At 55.4% G+C, this 15,575-nt stretch overlaps 1 protein-coding gene across 1 annotated transcript in view; it reads left to right on the plus strand.

Annotated features, from left to right (window-relative positions):
• The window catches only part of KIRREL3 (kirre like nephrin family adhesion molecule 3), a 595,138-nt gene that overhangs the window by 551,423 nt on the left and 28,140 nt on the right, over window positions 1–15,575 (plus strand). Inside the window, exons 5-6 of the mRNA XM_061166806.1 lie at window positions 3,099–3,256; window positions 10,936–11,086. Coding sequence (XP_061022789.1) covers window positions 3,099–3,256; window positions 10,936–11,086 — 309 coding nt within the window. The remainder of the gene's footprint in view (window positions 1–3,098; window positions 3,257–10,935; window positions 11,087–15,575) is intronic.

Raw genomic sequence — 15,575 nt, forward strand, 5'->3', positions numbered from 1 at the left:
GCCAAGAAGGACTGTTGATTTCTATTCAGCCCGCTGCCCCCAAGCCTCCCCTCCTCATCCCCCGCCACCCTCGCCCACCCCAGCCCTATCCGCACCCCCTCCTACCCCATCTGGTGTGCACCCAGGCGAAGGCCGATCAATAATGCATGGTTACATGAATAACCGGCGTGATAACCACTTATTCGGGAAGATGTAATCAGGGCCCATTCTGAGAGTGTGTGTGTGTGTGCGTGTGTATGTGAGCATGAGTATGCCTACGCACTCACACAACAGAGTCCCACTCCCCTCTCGCCTCCTCTAACCCGGTATTACAAACACAGCACCAGAGAAGCAAGAAGGAAAGGTCCAGGCTCCCTGTGCTTGCTTTTTAGAAAGGCCTCCTCGATCTCCACGCCTTGATCACAGGCTGGTTTACTGAGCAAAGGCCCAGAGACAGCCTGTTCTCAAACCGGGTCTCACAGCAGAACCCGCTGGGAGCATTTATTTTTGGTTTTGGTCGCACCACGTGGCTTGTGGGATCTTAGTTCCCTGACCAGTGATTGAACCAGTGCCCCCTACAGTGGAAGCATGGCGTCCTAACCACTGGACCACCAGGGAAGTCCCTTCTCCAGGAGCCTTAAAAAGCCCCGATGCGCTGGTCCACCTCCTGAGATGGAGCTGCAGCTGCTCAGGGTGTAGCCTGGTGACAGGACGTTTAAAACCTCTCTGGGAATATCGTAAACTGCAGTGAGAACCGCTATCTCGGGCCCAAGGCCTGTCAGTGCTAAGGAACGTTCGCGATCCCCTGGTGTACCTTCACATTAGGCGGCTGAGGAAACAAAACCGGACAGGGGGCTGCCTTGCCACTTCAGCCTCTGATTTAGGGCAATTTCCACAATCCCACCCCCTTGACTCAACCCTGGGGAGGCCTCGGAGACAGGACGGGCCAGGTGCCGATGCTGTTACCAAAGCTTCGGGTGGTCGTCTCCAGTTTCCCTGGCCCTCAGCGAGCTCAGTCTGAGTGCCTCCATCCTGGGCGGCTTGAGGGGAGGTAACAGAGGGAGGAAGCAGGAGGCCAGCCCTGCTGGAAGGGTGGCCCGAAACACAGAGATAAAATCCCCTCACACACACTGTCACACCCACCCCCCACTTACCGCAAGCCCTCATCCGCCTCCCTGCGGCTCTCTGGCCCCAGAGCACCCCGGAGGCCTCCAGCACTAATGAGGGAGTACAGGGAGGGTGGGGTGGGGGGCTGGCCTCATCGTCCGGTCCACACCCACCATCTGCTTGCAGCCAGGGCCCCCTGGGAGGCTGGGCAGGGTTGAATGAGGCCATCTCCCTCCCTGGGCCAGGATCACAGTAGAGGCCAGAGGCTGATGAAAGCAACTTGGAAGCCCGAAGGGTTTTTTTCCCCTCAGCAATAGAAACTTGAGGGTTGGCATCGGCCAGGCCATCATTCTGAACCAGGCTTTCTGGAGGCCGGGAAGGGAGAGGCAGGGACACTGGCTCAAGGCATGCATCTTAGGGTACTTACCTGCCCCAGAGCCTCCTGGAAAGAAGGGGAGAGTGTTAGTCGCTCAGTCACGTCCAACCATTTGCAACCCCATGGACTGTAGCCCACCAGTCTCCTCTGTCCATGGGATCTCCCAGGCAAGAAACACTGGAGTGGATTGCCATTCCCTTCTCCAGGGGATCTTCCCGACCCAGGGATCAAACCCAGTTCTCCTGCATTGCAGGCAGATTCTTAACTGTCTGAGCCAAGAGGAGTTTCTTTCTTTCTTTTTAAAGTTTGGTTTATTTATGGCTGTGCTGAGTCTTTATTGCTAAGCACAGGCTTTCTCTCGCTGCAGGGAGCAGGGCCTGCTGCCTCAGCCCAGAGATGCAAAAGCTCACTTAGGGCCCGAGTGGTAGGATGGACTTCCTCTCACTACTGGACAAAGAAGGCCTTTTGCGTGAAGACCTCAGCTCTCACCTGACGACCCCGTCATCTATTCACTGAGCAAACACCCAGCTCAGCCCTCCTCAGGCCTGCAGAACTGACTGACCAGCCCCTCCCCAGGGAGGAGACCAGGGACCCGTCAGGTGGTCTCCAGGGAGCACCCTGCCCCTTCCAGCTTGTCCAGGAAGGAGAGGCAGGGCACAGCAGGGGCCTGAGACCCTCGAGCCCCTTGTGGACCCTGAGGTCCACAAGCATGAACCTCAGAAGAGGCTCTGGGCCCCTTCTCCCAACAGTAGTCATCCATCACTATCAGCGACCACACAGCATCCCGTGGTTGTCACGGGGGTCAGAGACGTGATTGCACTTTAGCAAATGTTTATGGAGCTTCTGCCAGGCACCGGGCCCTGAGCTGGGCTCCGTGGGAGGCGTCATTCTCCTCCTGGCAGCCTGCATCTCTCAGCGGGGACCGCACTGCCGTGAAATAGAGAGGAAGGACCAAGCAGGAGAGATTCATTCCAGCTCTGGGAGGAGGGAGTTGGAGCCGCTCTGGGAGAATCAGGTCCAAAGGAGATGCCCAGGATTGCACAGCTCTCTGGAACTCTGTCTCAGCCCCGAAAGTTTGCCCATCACCTGTCTCCTCCGAGGGAAGCGGCCAGCCTGGTGCTCCAAGTGTCGGGGGACCTGCTTCCAGCCCTGGCCTCCTCCACTCAGCCACTGTGTGACCTTGAGCAAGTCACTTAATCCCGCTGAGCCTCGGTTTCCGGATCTGAGTAATTGGGATAATGATGTTTACCTCGCAAGGCTGCGGTGAGGATTAAATCAGATGACAGACGTGACAGGGCTTTGTTTTAAAAGAGAGAAGTTAGAAAGAAGGATAGGATCCAGGCAGCAGTGGCACGCTCTCCGATCTGCAAATCGCAGCTAATGACGCCTGCCCTGTCCCCTCGCAGGCTGCCGCGCAGAATGAGATGATGACATGAGCATCCTCTGCAAATAAACACGCGACGCCTGTGTCGGGATTACTGCTGTCATCACTGTTATTGTTATAATACAAGGGGATTATACATTTTATTAAAGGATGATAATTACTGTTTGTCAGCGGCTCCATAAAATCCACTCAGCCTTGCCCGAGAGGAGGGGTGCCCTCAGCCTGACCTCTTTCCTCTCTCTCCCCCCGCAGTGCCGCCTGACGACCCAGTGATCCTCGGGGGGCCTGTGATCAGCCTGCGGGCTGGGGACCCCCTCAACCTCACCTGCCATGCAGACAATGCCAAGCCTGCTGCCTCCATCATCTGGCTGAGGAAGGGAGAGGTGATCAACGGAGCCACCTACTCCAAGGTGAGGCGGGGTTTGGGGGCATTGCGGAGGAGAGGAGGAAGCCGGGGGCAGGGGCAGCTCTCCCCATCTCTTGGCAGCTCTTGTTCTGCCTGTATGACTTTGTGTGGCCTTTGGCTCCTAGCTCTTTGTCTCTCTGTGTCTTTCTTTTTCTCTGTCTCTCTATCATTTTTCTCTCGAGGGCTCTGGCTCTACTTATGCGACCTTTTCTGTCTCTCCTCCTCTTCCTCTCTTTGCTGGGGGAATTGCTGGGCGTGGTGACAACCCTAAGAATGGAATGTGGTCAGAGGAAGCAACTCAGGGACAGAGGTGACCAGAGCTGAGGGTTGCCAGATAAAATACAGGACGTCCAGTTAAAAGTGAATCTCAGGTTTGTTGTTGAGTTGCTCAGTCATTTCCAACTCTTTGCGACCCCATGAGCCGCAGCACGCCAGGCTTCCCTGTCCTTCACTATCTCCCTGAGTTTGCTCAAACTCACGTCCATTAAGTTGATGATGCCACCCAACTATCTCATCCTGTCGCCTCCTTCTCCTCCTGCGCTCAATCTTTCCCAGGCTCAGGGTCTTTTCCAATGAGTCGTTTCTTCGCATGAGGTGGCCAAAGGATTGGAGCTTCAGCATCAGTCCTTCCAATGAATATTCAGGGTTGATTTCCAGTGTAAGTATGTTCCAAATATCGCATGGGCCATGCTTATACTAAAGATTATTCATTGTTTAACCGAAATTCAAATTTAACTGATGTCTGTATTCTCATTTGCTCAATCTGCCCACCTTCCCAGTGCTGCCAGCTGAAGCTGTTTAGGTGTTTCCTATCCCAGGGGCCTGGCTCAGGGGTCAAGGAGGGCTGAATGCAGCTCATAATCCCTTACCATTCCTGCGCCTTCTGTACTTACCTGCTGGAGTGCTTTTTTCTAGTTCACACAAGGTGCTGTGAGCTGAAGGGCTTCCCAGGTGGCACTTGTGGTAAAGAACCTGCCTGCCAAAGCTGGAGATCTAAGAGACACGGGTTGGATCCTTGAGTCAGGAAGATTCCCCTGGAGGAGGGCACGGCAACCCACTCTAGTATTCTTGCCTGGAGAATCCCATGGAGAGAGGACCCGGGTGGGCTACAGTCCATAGAATCGCACAGAGTCGGACATGACTAAGGTGACTTAGCACGCATGTAACCTAAACTGCCTCCATAAAGACCCCATGTCCAAATATGCTCCAGGGAGGTTCAGGTCTTCACCCTATGAAATCTAGGGAGAATACACACACACACACACACACACACATATAGCAGATGGGGAAACCAAGACAGAGAGCTGACGTTACTATGACATGTGATAGAGCTCAGGTGTGAACCAGGTTTGTAGGACCCCAAGGCCTGCTCTACGATGACACTAATACTCTCACCCAGGAAATGTGCCGTGCAGATCCAGTGAGGGAAGGCAGTGATCCTAACAGCCATGCTTCCCTCTGCTCATTCAAGCCTCATGACCATTCTCTGAGGCAGGTGCCATTGGTACCATTGTACAGATGGGGACCGTGAGGCACAGCAATATATATATATATTGCTCAGGGGCCTGGCAGCTCTGACAAGCTATAGACCTGTGACTTGGGCTTACGGAGAAGGATGGACGACCCCGCAGCTCCCATGGACTCAGCCCTGGGGGCTGTCAGAGCCCAGCCCTCTGCGGCTCCCTCTCCCCCAGGAGTGCAGGCGCCATTGACCTCAGCACTTGTGATGTCCCTAAGGCAGAGAAACATCTCTTGGTTGTGCAAGAGAAGAGGCCGGGGGCATGAGCAGCTGAGACAGAGTCGGAGAGACAGGGAGAGAGGCTGAGAGGACACACATGTGCAACAGTCAAATAGGATTCACGGTCTACAGGAAAAATCCCACGGGGCCACCCTGACAGCCCTTGAGGCTGAAGCCTCAGCGTCTGTTTCATGGTGAGTAGTTAAGCCCCTGGGCCTGGCAGCTGGGAAGCCTATATCCAGGTTCCACCACCATCTAGCTCTGTGGCTATGGGCAAGCTAGCTAACCTTGCTGTGCCTCAGGGTCCCCATCTGTACAATGGGACCAATGGCACCTGCCTCAGAGGATGGTCATGAGGCTTGAATGAGCAGCGGGAAGCATGCCTGTTAGGATCACTGCCTCCCCTCACTGGATCTGCACGGCACATTTTCTGTGTAAGAGTGTTAGTGTCATCATAGAGCAGGCCTTGGGGGTCCTACAAACCTGGTTCACACCTGAGCTCCATCACAAGTCATGGTAACATCAGATCTCTGCCTCAGTTTCCCCATCTGCAAAATGGGATGATGATAATAGGTATCATGACATAACAGGTATCCATGTAATATGGACACCTGCTACAATTGCGGCAAGACTTAAGAAGAATAATGCATTTGAGCACTGCAGCAGAGAGTAGCCTCTGCTCGCTGCAACTAGAGAAAGCCCCATGCACAGCAATGAAGACCCAGCCCAGCCAAAAATAAATTAAAAAAAAAAAGAATAGTGCATTGAAAGTACTCTGTAAAGCACCTGGCATAGAGTCAGGGCTTTGTAAACATTCGCTAACATCCTTGGCTCCTTCCTCCCAGAGCCCTGTCTCCCCCACCCTGCTCTCCCCACCCAGAGGTCGCTCAGAAGCCCAGGTTTCATTTTGCTGCTCCACCGTGTGGCCTGCAGGGGAAGGGTGCTCCGCCAGCCCCCACCCCCCAACCCAGCACAGGCTGGAGTGCCTCTACCTGAACCCAGGGCAGCCAGAGCCCTCGAGGTCCAGGTGCCTGGGTGAGCGCTCGCGGCTCCCAGCGGGTGTCTGGCTGCAGAAGCATGGGAGTTGATGAAAAGCCATCTCTCCAAGTCCTCTATCCCTGGACACCCAGCCTCAGGCCGTCTTCTCTGGGCCTGGCACCAGAATGGAGGCCACGTGGTGGTCATCTGGAAGGCAGACCCGGGGAGGCAGGACAGGTTGTGGGAAAGGAAGGAAGACAGTTTGTGCTGAGACCAGAGAAAAGCCTTCCCTGCCAGCCAGGTTCCTGCTCCATCTGCTGCTCCCCAGCAGCCGCCGCCAGGTGGAAGGTGGAGGCCTTGACCCTGAAACGGTGGACAGGGGGAGGGTCGCTTGATCTTGCATGTCCACAGACGTGTACATGTCTGCCCTGAAGCCCCTGACCTTCCAGCTCTGCGCCTCTGCTTCTTCCAACTTCAGACTGCTGCCTGCCCCAGGAGCGCCCACCCACCACCACCAGGATCACAAGACTTAGAGCCCAAGCTCCGTACGCGTTCTCTGGCACCACACCTCTCAGGGCCCTCACTGCGGCTCAGCTCTGCACTCTGTCCCCACCCGTCCCCGTAGCATCCCCCACCCCCTGCATCCCATCTGTTCATCCTAGGCACCTGGAGCCTCTACCCAGCTGCCACTCATCCTGGCCTTCTTTGTGAAGAGCATCCCTCCTGGCCCCAGGACGCAAAACTAGGGGTCAGCCCGTGAGGACACAGGGTCTGGAGGCAGAAAGCACCGCCCAAATCTCCACCTTCTCAGACAGCCCTTAGTGATAACAAGCCCCAGTGGATTCCCCAGGCAGCCTTAAAAGGGGAAGCAAAGAGAGATGATAAAAAAAAAAAAGAAAAGAAAAATTAAGGGACACAGCAGGTGGGCGAGGTGAGTGAGGAGGGAGAAGAGGGGGCCTTGTTGCCAGGCAATCAGGCCCTCAAGCCCTTCCCAGGCTGTTTGCATATCAATGAACATCCCAGATTTAGCACCAAGCCGGGGGCATCCACCCACTAGGCTCCCTCCAAATCTCCTTCCTCCCTCACCAGTGGTCACCTCTGGCCTTGGAGACTGCCCAGCTGAGGCCCTGGGGGCAGCGGCCCACACTAGACAACCTTATACACGGTGCAGTCTTCCTCCCCCCGGAAAGCCCAGCACCCCCCTCACCAACTACCACTGCTGATTGAATGCCAGGTGCCTGCCGTCGGCGACAGGGGGGTGCACAAACAGGAAGCAGAGCAGGATAGGCAGGGTCTAGAGATCAGCTCTAAGCCAATGGGACAGTGGGGAAAGCTCTATGGAAGCTAGTGGGTCAGAGGCCAGTGGACACACACCCAGGCAGACCCCTGGCCTGGCATGTTCACCCCTGAGCAGATGAGGTATATAGGCCCACTCCTGGTCCATATCTGCAGACACAGGTGGGACCCATAGGAGAGGCTGTAAGGGTCACACTAGTGCCCACCAAGCTGCAGGGAGCGCTGCCCCAGGACTTGGAGGTTGTGGCCCCAGAAATGAGCGACTCACCACTAATAACCCACTTACCCTCTGGGGGAGGGCGAGCTAATGAAGGTTTTTCAAGCAGGAAGTGGGGGTGCTGGGGCCCTGTGTGTCCCCAGAGCCAAGTTCAGGAGAGGGAAGCCAGAGAAGGGGCAGGAGGACAGGGAAAGGGGGGCTGTGACAGGAATCACAAAATCAGAAAGTGTCTGCCTGGCCTGGACCCCGGAGGTCCCAGGGCTTCATTTGCATGTGAGAAGGGGGGAGGTTGACAAGCCAGGCATGAAGGAAAAGAGAAAGAAAGCAGAGGTGAGGAGATGCTGAAAGAACAAGGGAGGGGGGAAAATCAGGTGAGAAGACCCAGGCTCCTTCTTTGCCCCGACTTCGGCTCCCCCACCACCATGAAAGTTTTACAGACCACCCCCCACCGGAGCTAGGAGGGGTCCTCCCCTGGGGAGCGGACGCTGTGCCCTCCCCCGGTTTAATGAACACATCTCCCCATCTCTAATTAGGTGGAACAAACAACTTGAACCAGAATTTTTATTTCCCAGAAAAGCACACGCCCGGACACAGTAAATATGTCATTAATCATCTTTCCAGGCGAGGAGCACTCTGGGTGCGGGGAGCGGGCAGCAGTCAGGGGCCTAATTAGGAGCTCGGGCCCTTGACTCCCCTCCTACCGGCACCCAGATGGCCCTGCTCCCCAGCACCCCACGAGCAGATCAATCCGAGGGTACCCTGGCAGACTAAAATTTATGTAAATGTCCCTGGTTAGCACAACGGAAAAGTAAAGAAAAGAAAAGCGGGAAAGAACAATAGGATCTTCCTCCCCACCTCCCCTACCCCAACCCCGCGGTCTTATTTTCATCCAGGAAATTGTGCTTATTATCGCTTGGCTATTTATAGACGCGTGAGGTCTGCTGAAAAGCCAGGAGCCCGCCGGTTACTAGGGTGCAGCGGAGAGGTTCCGGCTGGGCCTGTTGACACCACGCCCACTCTGACCCCACCCCTGGGACCAGCCTCCAGATTAGCACCCTGGTCCTGAGGCCGAGCTCCAGACACTCAGCCCTCCAGCTTACGCAACTGACCATGACACCCTCCCCCAGGCTCTCGCCCGGATCCCTCTGCAGCAGGGCTGAGACCACCCTCCCCTTTCCCACCCCACGTCCCAGGAAGGAAGATGGATGAGAGCAGGCCTGGGCCCGGGCGGTTTCCTCCAGCAGAGGAGAAGAGCTGTGAGTGTCTCCACATCTGAGTCTGGCTTTGTCTTCAGCGGGATGTGCTATCCTAGATGGAGGCTCCGGGCCTGATCCCCTAGTGCAGGCCACTGAACTGCGGACCCAGAGTCGGGATCCAGCTGCCTGCGGCGATGCTGTACTTAGTCGCTCGTCATAACCGACTCTTTGAGACCCCATGGACTGTAGCCCACCAGCCTCCACTATCCATGGGGATTTTCTAGGCAAGAATACTGGAGGGAGTTGCCATGCCCTCCTCCATGGAATCTTCCCCACCCAGGGATCAGGTCTCCTGCATTGCAGGTGGATTCTTTACCATCTGAACCACCAGGGAAGCCCAAGAATATTGGAGTGGGTAGCTTATCCCTTCTCCAGGGGAACTTCCTGACCCAGGGATCAGGTCTCCTGCATTGCAGGTGGATTCTTTACCAGCTGAGCCACTAGGGAAGCCCCCAGCTGCCTACATGTCACTAATAAAGGGAGGCTGCTTAATCTGCTAACTGTTGCCGCCTTGAAGAGGGGATCACGCCACCCAGCTGGCTTACAGGTCCTCAGGAAGCTGCAGTGGGAAAGTCGAGGTTCAGGGCTCACCATTCTCCTACACAAGTCCCTGCCCTTCCCAATGAGTTCCTGGCTCACTCTAAACTCAGTTTTCTCTCCAGTTATTTGGGAGACAAGGCTCCCTTCCCTCCAGGGTCCTGTGAGACGATGTTGTGGTTATTTTCAGGGAGGTTTTGAGGAAGTAGAGTCTGTCCATCTATTCCTCAGCTCCAATCTTGGGAAAATAAGATCAAGTTCCTTCCTGGGGTGTACTGAGCAAGTCCAGCCCCTACCCCAAACCGAAATGGCCCTGCTGCCCACCGCACCTCCCCATTGGGCACCCACCTTCATGGGCCACCAGGGAGTCAAGGGTGCAGGGTACCAAACTGATGGGGCAGTAGCTGGAAGCAGTCTCCGCGGGGGGAGTGGGTACCGGCAATGAAGGAGAACAGCTACCATGAGGAATCAGCATGTGGTCAAGAGGAAGACAGGGGACCTTTAGGCCTGCATTAGTTTCTAGGGCTGCTGGAACCAAGTACCACAACTTGGTTCTTCAGACAACCAAAATGTATTGGCTCACACTTGTAGAGGTGAAAACTCTGAAGTCAAAGCGTGGGCAGAGTTGTGCTTCTTCCAAAGGCCCCAAGGAGAATCTTCTAGCCTCTTCTAGGTCCTAGGGGCTCCTGGCTTTCCTGAGCTTGTGGCAGCATCATTCCCGTTTCTTCCTCCTCCTTGCCACGGCCTCCTTCCTGTGTCTCCCTGTCTTTTCTTCTTTTTACAAGGACACCCATCATTGAATTTAAGGCCCATGCTACATCCAGGGTGATCTTGTCTCAAGATCCTTAACCAACTACTAATTACTTAACTAAGTTGTGAAGGCCCCATTTCCAAATAGTTTCATATTCTGAGGTTCGGGGTGGTCATGAATTTGGGTGGATGCTCTTCAGTACACTCCAGGATCCTGTTACTTACATCGCCGCCACCAACTCGAAGTGAGTTTAATCAAGCTCCATAGCCTCTCTTGATCACACCTGTTTTCTCCACTGCTAAATGAAAGACGATGGCACCTGTCATGTCTGTGGCTTAGTCTGAGCTCCAGTGAGGTCTGGTAGTGAAATGATTGAAAAGCTGAGAGAGTTTATACAGGTAAAGTAATGAAATGGTCAGTGTGTGCTGATTCTTCACGCATCTCCACCCTAGCCCTGCCTTTACCCCCCACCCCCCAGCTGGGCACCCTTCTGCACCAGCATCATTCCCGGGGCCACAGCATCTGACTGGTCCCTGTCTCAGCGCTCCCTACAGACCCAGAGTCACCCCCAGACCAGAGGCAGAATAGTTACAAGTTCATTTCTACATAGCACCAGCAGCCTGGTTTCCACTGAGCCCAAGCTGGTTTCTTTTGTGTCTGGGTGGGCAAGTCACTTTCCAGTTCCTTTTTCTTCCTGAAGCCTGGCGCTCAGCCGGGCCAGGGGGCCAAGCGTGACCTGTGGCTCTGCATGGAGATGGGCACCCCTGGGTGTCCTGAGCTGACCTACTTCTATCCACAGCGCTCCTCCCTCCTCTCCAAGGCTAGCGCGTGTCCTGCCTCACCTGCCCAGCTGTCCCAGTGATGAGTGATGAGTGACCTGGGGCCTTCTTTCTCCCCACCCGACCCATAGACCCTTCTCCGAGATGGCAAGCGTGAGAGCATTGTGAGCACCCTCTTCATTTCCCCCGGCGATGTGGAGAACGGGCAGAGCATCGTATGCCGAGCCACGAACAAAGCCATCCCCGGAGGGAAGGAGACCTCGGTCACCATCGACATCCAGCGTGAGTACCGACCTGGCCGGGGGGAGGGCCCACCTGGCACTCCTGCCCAGAGCACAGGTCGGGGGAAGGAGCCAGGCCAGGGCCAGGCCCCTGCAGGACGGCTAGAGGCAGGACCTGGGTCCATCAATCCTAGGGACTAGCAGGTTTTTCTGGGCACCCGAAGGACCGTTTTATCCTTCTTACTGTCACAGGTGAGGGTGACAATCCCCTTAAAAACATCACCGGGGATTCCCTGGCAGTCCAGTGGTTAAGACTCCACTTCCACTGCAGGAGGCATGGGTTCGATCCTTGGTTTTGTATTCACCATCTTCACCAGCTATTAAACCCCCCTCCACCTCCATCCACACCAAGAAGAGGGCTCTTACATTCCCCATCCAGTGAGAGCCGGGAGCACCAGGGCTCTGGGCAGGCCAAGAATCAGGGTGATGGGAGGGAGGCTCTCGCTTTAAATGTCGTGTAAGTTCAAGGTCACCCTTGGAGGAATGTCTCCCTCCCCTGCCCCAGTCCAGGCCCCACTGTCCACACCCACCTGCTTCTTATGTGTCGTAGGTATGGCATCAGCCGCAGGCCCAACTGTGGAAAGAAAGCAAGATGTGGGGGGATGGGGTAGTCTACAGCCCAGAAAGGCTCTACCATCCATGAGCTGTGTGGGCCTGAGTTGGTCATGTCACCCAGGGGACGCCAGTTCCTAGTCTCATTTGACTGAGTGACATCCAAGGTCTCTTCTTGCCCTGGGATTGACCATGAATCAGAGGTCTCTCCAGACACAAGCCAAATCCGGGAGGAATGAGCGTGAGAGCCACAGACATCCGAGCCTCCTGTACCAGGCTGCCTGTCGTGGCCACTGTGCAGCCCCTCCGTCGTCGCCCCCCACCCTCCACCCAGCTGGTCAGGAGGGCTGTGCCAGCCACAGAACCCCCACAGGAGAACCCACTGGGTCGGCTCTTGGGTCCTGGGAGGAGAGCCTTGGGGGGAAGCTATGTTTCTGCGTCACAAAGCAGTACCTCTCTGTCAACAAGAAAGCCATCATCATGACAACAGCCCACCAACTATTAAAACACGTTCCTCTGAACGTGCACTAATGCCATGATGCATTTACCAGGACACATAGACAACAGTCTGCCCCGGAGGAGGATGCCGGCCTTGCCAGGTCTCTGGGCCTCACTGGTTTTCTTTCCAGGGACGTCTCAGCCACCCCAGGAGGGAGGCAGCAGGAATGAGGTCAAGGTGAAGCCGAGAATCCAGGTGCCCAGTTTCTTAGATGGGCCCTATCCAAGGCAGTCCGGAGTTGTGGTTAAAGCCGCAGCATCCTTCCTGTTTGGAATTCTGGCTCTGCCACTTACTGAGTGGTGCTGGGCTGGTTGTCTAATCTCTCTGTGCCTCAGTTTCCTCATCTGAATGTGGAGGTAACGGTGCTTGGCTCGTACGCTGGCTGGAAGGATTCAGCTAAATCATTCGGGCAGCGACCCCAGCGCTGCACCCAGCACCTGTCATGGGGGTGCAGCTGCCCCTCCCCGGTGCACCCAGCCCCCACAGGGAGGGGAGGTCTGCATCCACTCGTCTCCCTTTCCCCAAGGTGCCTACTCACGCCTGCTGAGCAAAAGAGCAGGCTCTCTCTGCCCCCTCCCTGCTGCTCTCCGCCCTCCCCCCCACGCATCCCTTTGTTCATTCAATAAGCATCCAGCTGTTTACTGTGGACACCACAGGCTGGATCAGAGCTGCCTTTGCAAACCTGCTCATTTTCTCAGTCAACCAAGAAGCATCCAAACTCAGCAAAAACACATTTGTTGTTTGTTTCCCTTGGTCTTTAGATGTTACCCAACGGAAGACAAAGCCCCCAGATTGAGTAATGGGAGAGAAAGCTTAACACCCCCAAAGTCTCGCTGCATCTGGACTCTGCATCCAGCTGCCAAGCTTCAAATGGATGTGCTATAAAATCACTGAGTCATGGAGTTTCTCTCCTTTCTCGTCCCTTCCTGGATGTAACACTTCCCCTGAACGTGTGTGCACACGAGCGCGCGCGCGTGCGCACACACACACACACACACACACACGCGTGCGGAGGCAGACTGCTGATGGAAACTCTAACAGACTCTCAGCTGTAACATCTGTTCAGTGCGATCTCAGTTCCGCCAGCTACATCAAAGCTGCCCCCCTGCAAGTTATGCAACCGACATCACAAATGGGATTAAAATCATGTTTAATAGTTGGATATGACATAAACTATTTATACCTCCGGAGCCTGGTGGACTTCTGAAAATTCATATCCTGCACATGCAGAGGAGAAGTGTGGATAGAGGGGTGTGATACCTCTGGGCCTGGGGTGGAGGCTCAGATGAGACCGGCCAGTGTGGAAGGTTCCAGGGGTGTAGGGGGAGCCTGTTCTCCTGGGTACCGAGGATGCTGCAAAGAGGTGGGAAAGCTTCTGGAGACAGGAGTCCACAGGATAACTGAGAAAGGCGGCTCGGTGGTAGAGGAGGCGAGCAGGGGAAGGGAGCAGACAGCCGGAAGGTCCTCCAGCAGATGTGTGTTTCGTCTCTCTGTCCCTGGAAGTCTCACCACTTTATAAAGGACAGCCAGGTGGGGACCGGCCTCCTGGAGCTGCCCCGCAAGTTCTGTGGCTGGTTTCTAGAGGCTCTGGAACTAGCCCTGGTTCTCAGCTGGGTGGACGAGCAGACAGCCCACTCAGATGATGGGGAATAGCCAGGAGGAGTCTGCTTGGTTCTGGGGGTGTAGCTGTCTTGGGAAATAGGAGCAGAGCTCTCAAAGCAAGTCCTGGCCACACATCTTTGGGTCCGCTGGAATCACGCTTTAAAAACCAATGTAGAGGGCTTCCCTGGTAGCTCAGTGGTAAAGAATCTGCCTGCTAAGGCGGGAGATGTGGGTTCAGTCCTTGCTCCGGGAAGATCCCATGTGCTACAGAGCAACTGAGGCTTTGCACCACAACTACGAGCCTGCCCTCTAGAACCCAGGAGCCACAACTGCCGAACCCACGTGCCACAACTGCTGAAACCCACGCACCCTAGAGCCCGTGCTCTGCGGCAAGAGGAGCCACCACAATAAGACTATGCGCCGCACCTAGAGAGTAGTCCCCGCTCACTGCAACTAGACAAAAGCCCACGCAGCAATGAAGACCCAGCACAGCCAAATAAATAAACACAAAATTTTATTGAAATAATTCCTATTTAAAAACAAATGAGTAAAGAACCAACTTTGAGTTCACTGAAGTAGCCAACACTTCCCCACAATTAACTCTCCAGGAAAAGGCAAGCAAGCCATAGGAGACGTTCCCAGAATTGTGGTCGCGTCCAGAATGGATGTGGGGAGAACAGCTCCAGCTTGGCCGACCACCTGCTGCTGTCAGGAACCAGCATTCTCTCCTGTGTCTTAAACAAGCTGTCTGCATACCCCATTGCAGCCCTATGGGTCATCTCCCCCCAAGCCCGTCACCCCAGTAGGCAGCTTGAACACCAGCAGGGCACAGGGAGGGCACACTGCCAAGCAATCCCAACTTTGGGGTGGGTGAGGCTCCGTCTGTAGCTGGGCGGCTGCGCAGTTGACTCTCGAGGGGCTCAGGGATCCGTCTGTCATCTCAACCAGGAGCTGGGCCAGGCGGCTGGAGTCTTGCTCCCCCCAGCGGTGCCCTTCACATGCACCCGGAGAGGGTCAGCATTTTCCAGATGGTCTCTGAGAAACCAGCTTTCTTACTTCTCTTTCTGAAAATGGGGTGAACCCCCTGGCAAGTCTTCCTGCCCTCCCAGCACAGAGCTGTGCCTATAGATGAGGTCTGGCAGAAGATTCGGCCCCAGGGCCTGACTAGGACACAGGGACCAAGCTGCCCTCTTCACCCAGCCTAGAGCTGAGCTCCAGCCAGACCTCCAGGCCTGTCGTCTCCGCTCCCCTGGAACGTGGATGCCCGGGGTGCTGAGGCCTGGGCGCCTACCCCAGAGCCCAGGGATGCTCAGCTTTCAGAGCAGATCCTGAATTGGCCTCCCCCGAGCTCAGGAGGGCCAGGCTGCCTCGAGGTCTCTTTCTGGGCTGATCTGCCACCTCTGATCTCTGCTGTGGATACCACCTCCTCTGTTTCCAACTGTCCCTCATCCTGTCTCTTTCCTCTATGTCTCATTATTGTCTTTGGCTTTTTCCCCAGCACCTTATCACCTTCTGTCTCCATCTGTTCAGTCCCCCTTGGTCTTTTGGCCTTACGTCTAAAATTTTTGTCTGATTGTGTGTCTCCCTGAACACGTGAGTCTCTCTCTGAGCCTATCCGTGTCTGCTCTTTGCTTCTCTGTTTCTGCCTCTGCACTTTCTCCCTCTCTCTCTCTCTTTCTCTCGGTCTCTCTCCTTCTCCTTCCCTCCCTCATCTTCACATCTCTCCTACATAGGCATCTCTCTGCCCCCGTCCCTCCCCCGCTTCCCTTCTGCATGACCTCTGTGTGTGTCTGTCTCCCCATCTCTCTCTACCTCTCTGACTTCCTGTTTCCTCCAC

The sequence above is a fragment of the Dama dama genome, chromosome 2, assembly GCF_033118175.1.
Source record: "Dama dama isolate Ldn47 chromosome 2, ASM3311817v1, whole genome shotgun sequence".
In the NCBI taxonomy this organism is placed as follows: domain Eukaryota; kingdom Metazoa; phylum Chordata; class Mammalia; order Artiodactyla; family Cervidae; genus Dama; species Dama dama.